This window comes from Camelina sativa, chromosome 9, assembly GCF_000633955.1.
Source record: "Camelina sativa cultivar DH55 chromosome 9, Cs, whole genome shotgun sequence".
In the NCBI taxonomy this organism is placed as follows: Eukaryota; Viridiplantae; Streptophyta; class Magnoliopsida; order Brassicales; family Brassicaceae; genus Camelina; species Camelina sativa.
The window spans coordinates 4,730,645-4,735,685 of NC_025693.1; the positions used below are offsets into that span (position 1 = coordinate 4,730,645).

At 41.2% G+C, this 5,041-nt stretch overlaps 1 protein-coding gene across 1 annotated transcript in view; it reads right to left on the reverse strand.

The window, feature by feature from the left end:
• The window catches only part of LOC109126351, an 8,489-nt gene extending 6,071 nt beyond the window's left edge, over positions 1 to 2,418 (reverse strand). The window contains exons 1-4 of the mRNA XM_019229862.1: positions 2,389 to 2,418; positions 976 to 1,268; positions 641 to 903; positions 203 to 502 (exon numbers count right to left, since the gene is read on the reverse strand). Coding sequence (XP_019085407.1) covers positions 203 to 502; positions 641 to 903; positions 976 to 1,268; positions 2,389 to 2,418 — 886 coding nt within the window. The remainder of the gene's footprint in view (positions 1 to 202; positions 503 to 640; positions 904 to 975; positions 1,269 to 2,388) is intronic.

Here is a 5,041-nt window from a genome sequence, read left to right on the forward strand (position 1 = left end):
GTCACTGCATTGCAAGAATGTTTAGGATTTGATTCAGTTCTTGAAGGGAGATAACCTTCTTGCCTTTTTACAGACCCAGCAGTCTGCGCAACCTGACTTTCCAGCTTCTTGACATGAATGTTCAAAGCTTCAAACTTCCCATTAAGATCAGTGTAGACATTATCCAGCTTCCCATTGAAAGTCACTGTCATATGCTCTTGACCTTGCAAAAGCTGCTCAAGCATAGCTTCCATCTTACTAGTTTCAGCTGACTTAGGAGGTGGAGATTGAAATGAATTGTTCCCATAAGTCCTTGTGAATCCACTGTTTTGTTGCTGCTTCTGATATTCAGGTTTGGGTGTGAAACCAGAAGAGTTCCCCAGAAAGTTACTGCGCTGGCTGTTTCCACTGTAAGGCCTACTACCTTGCTGATTTCCAAACCTCTGCCCCTGATTCCCATAGACATAGTTCACCTCTTCTTCCTCATGATTTCCTTGATCAGATTCTGGCTCATATGTCTCAACTTCAGCAGCAAAATGAACAGATTTCTTACCCACAAGGAGATTATGCACAGAATCCAGCTTAGCATTAACANCTGCAACTGGAGTAGGAGATTTCACATTCGGAGTTTCTGTCCGTGGTTGGCGTCGATCGATGCCACCTGAGTGGTGTCTATCGATGCCCTGTTCTGGGATTTTGTCCGAAACTTTGCATGGTTTGGGTGCCGACCGATGCCCATGTGTGTCGGTCGATACTGGCTCGGCAGAAACATCCTCTTCGTCGTCTATATCAATCAACTCCTGTAGATCATCAGTTTGGCTCTTCTGGGGTATAGGATGGAGTTGTTTGCCACTTCTCAAGGTCACTGCATTGCAAGAATGTTTAGGATTTGATTCAGTTCTTGAAGGGAGATAACCTTCTTGCCTTTTTACAGACCCAGCAGTCTGCGCAACCTGACTTTCCAGCTTCTTGACATGAATGTTCAAAGCTTCAAACTTCCCATTAAGATCAGTGTAGACATTATCCAGCTTCCCATTGAAAGTCACTGTCATCTGCTCTTGGCCTTGCAAAAGCTGCTCAAGCATAGCTTCCATCTTACTAGTTTCAGCTGACTTAGGAGGTGGAGACTGATATGAGTTGTTGCCATAAGTCCTTGTGAATCCACTGTTTTGTTGCTGCTTCTGATATTCAGGTTTGGGTGTGAAACCAGAAGAGTTGCCCTGAAAGTTACTGCGCTGGCTGTTTCCACTGTAAGGCCTACTACCTTGCTGATTTCCAAACCTCTGCCCCTGATTCCCATAGACATAGTTCACCTCTTCTTCCTCATAATTTCCTTGATCAGGTTCTGGCTCATATGTCTCAACTTCAGCAGCAAAATGAACAGATTTCTTACCCACAAGGAGATTATGCACTGAATCAAGCTTAGCATTAACAGAAGCTAACTGGTTTGAATCATATCCTCCATGTAATCTCTTCCTTTCAGCATCTGCTCTCTTAGTACTATTGCTAGCAGCTAAGTTCTCAATCAACAATTCAGCATCTTCTGGCATTCTTGTCTTGAAATTCCCATGACTTGCAGCATCTAAAGCCAACTGATACTCCCAGTCACACCCTCTGAAGAAGATACTTAGCAATTGAACCCTTGAGAAACCATGGTGTGGACAGTCCCTTTGGTAAGCCTTGAATCTCACCCAAGCTGCTATGAAAGCTTCATCTGGTCTCTGCTTGAAAGCAGATAGCTTGATTCTCAACTCATCTGACATTGCATCATCATAGAAGTGGTTGAGGAAGGCCACCTTGACATCACGCCAGCTTGTCAATGATCCAGCAGGCAGCTGTTTCAACCACTAAGATGCCTCTCCTGCAAGTGAATAAGGGAAGAGTTTGCAGAAGATGTAGTCCTCAGTCACCCCATTAGCCTTGATGCTAGTCACCAGATCCTCAAAATGCTCAATATGGTCCAAGGGCTTCTCATTGGGCAAAGCAGAGAAAGGTCTCTGCCCAACTAGTTGAAAGTACGCAGGTTTCAACTCAAAATCATTCCTCTGAAAAGGGGGAGGAACAATAGCAGACCGGTTCTCATACACCAGATCAGCCCGATTGTAGTCAGCAATGGTCCTGATCAGATCCCGGTTGTTCTCCTGTCGTCGAACGGGGTTCTGTACGTGGTTGGCAGCTCCACGCACGTCTGCAGGTGGGTGTCGATCGATGCCACCTGGTTGGTGTCGATCGACACCAAGATCCGGATCATCAACGACACCAGCTTGCTGATTCACGACAGCCTGCTCGTTGACAACAGGTTCAGGAATCACGTTTCCTACTGCATCAAGCTTTTGACCATGCTCATTGCGCAAATGGCCCTCTTGATCCCTCAAAACACCAGCCTCATCACGCATCAGAATGANCAACCAAAGGTAACTCAAGAATAAGCTTATCCATCATGGCTTTGTACTTAGCATCATCTAGCTCTTGTTTAGACTTCCTTGGATTCTTGGGGAANTCAAATTCACAGTAGGACCAGACTTGTTGTTCCTTGTGTGAGGTCTAGGAGGCATGCACCTGAAACACCAAAGAGAAGAAAAAGAAAAACGTGTAAGTAGAAAATAAAAAGAAAAGTTTAGACAAAATTAGAAACTTAAATCTAATGGTAGAATCAGAGAGTCCCCGGCAACGGCGCCAAAATTTGATAAGCTCAAATTTGTCCCTAGAGCTGCTCTCTCAAACAGGAGATCAATTGCAGTACTTAGGGGTCGAATCCAGAGAGACTCAAGATCAAACACAATAGATTATAAAGTTTTGTAAATTACGCTAAACAAGTTAAATTGAATTAAAATAAAAACAATGCAAATATTTAAATGAAAGTGTTGTAAATTCAGAAAATCAAAAGAGTTAAGCATAGGGAATTTCTCAGGAAATTATGAAATATTAAATCTGATAAATTAATTAAGGTTCAAGCAAATAAGATCAGATCTAGAACTCTAAACTTTTGGTAAAATAATCAGTTCTCACTGCAATTATATTCTAAATTTAAAACCAGAAAATCCAAATCTCTTTGTAAAATTCTAAGTAATAAATCAGCCTTAAGAACAGGTTTAGATAAGTTCACAGAATTATTAATTCAAATCTCTTTGTAAGAAACAATTATGCTCATCAATGGTTTAATCAGGAAAACAATTATATTCTCATATCAATTTATTTCCCTAAGATAATAATTCTAGGTGATCAATCAAGAATTATTGTGAAGAACAACCAAGGATGAAGATCATAAAAGAATAAGAACCCTAAAAATCTCAGATCTAATAAATCATAAAAACCCTATGAAAAACCTTAAACCTAACAGGCAAATTACTCAGACATGTTAAATAAAGCACAAATCATAATTCTGAATAACATGCAATAGATATTAAAAGTAAAAGAGGGAGTTCAAGAAAATCTTCTCTCTACAAAGAATTCAGATCTATCTCTCCCAAAAGCTCTCAATATCCTTTCTCTCAAAAACTGCAAGAAGATAACTTCAGGGTTTCTAAAACCCAAAAACAATATATATACATCCTAAAATACGTCCAGGGGTTTATGTTGCAAATTGTAGAAGACTTTGGGCAAAATTGCAAAACTTCCAATTTCTTGTTCTCTCGTCGGGTAAACAGAAGCGCCGATCGATGCTCCTTTAAGTGGTGTCGATCGATGCTCTGAACTTGATCCGACTCCAACTTGATTTCCTTCGGTAAAATGCACCAAAATGATCTAATTTGTTCCATATTGCCCGAGCCGTGCCAAATTCCTAGATAACCTGTTAAGACTCAAAAATAACCTAGAAACAAATCAAAAGACTCAAAAAGCACACTTATATCATGGTTAAAAATCATAAAAACCATGATATATCAGCAAGCTGGCTCCTCTTCTACCGCAAGTACTGATCAGATTTCTCAGCTGATCTCCCTTCTCCAAGCTCAGCGTCCTAACGTGTTCTCTGAACGGTTATCGGGTAAAACTTGTCTTACTGATGTCATTCTTGATACTGGTGCTTCGCACCATATGACAGGAGACTGTTCTCTTTTACGTGACATTGTTGATATTATCCCCTCTCCTGTCACAAAACCGGATGGTACTGCATCCCGCGCTACCAAACGAGGAGTTCTTTCTCTAAACTCCACCTATCAGCTTTGAGATGTCCTCTATGTCCCTGACTTTGATTGCACTTTGATTTCTGTTTCTAAGCTGCTTAAACAAACAGGCTCTATTGCTATCTTCACTGACACATTATGTTTCTTACAGGACCGTTTTTCGAGGACTTTGATTGGGGCGGGGGAAGAACGTGAGGGAGTGTATTACTTTACGGGTGTCCTCGCTGCTAAGGTTCACACAGCTTCGTCGGTTTAAGCATCGTCTGGAGCCTTGTGGCATCGAAGACTAGGACATCCCTCTACTAGTGTTTTACTTTCTTTACCAGAATGTAGCCAATCTCCGCATGATGTTGGCAAAATTGCAAGTTGTGACATTTGTTTTAAGGCAAAACAGACATATGATTCTTTTCCTATTAGTATCAATAAAACAATGGAATGTTTTTCTTTGGTTCACTGTGATGTTTGGGGTCCATATCGAACTCCATCTACTACTGGTGCTGTATACTTTCTCACCCTTGTCGATGATTACTCCCGTTCTGTTTGGACATATCTTATGTCTGCAAAGTCCGAAGTTTCTCAACTCATACAAAATTTTTGCGCCATGACTGAACGACAATTCTCTAAACCTGTCCGCATCATTCGTAGTGAGAATGGTACTGAGTTTATGTGCCTCACTTCTTACTTTCAAGAGCATGGTATCCTTCACCAAACATCTTGTGTGGATACGCCGCAACAAAATGGTCGGGCTGAGCGTAAACATCGCCATATTTTAAATGTGGCTCGTGCTTGTCTCTTTCAAGGTAGTCTCCCTATTAATTTTTGGGGGGAAATCATCCTCACTGCTACTCACCTCATTAATTGGACACCATCCTCAGTTTTGAAAGGCAAAACTCCATATGAGGTATTGTTCGGTACACGCCCTTCTTATGACACGCTTC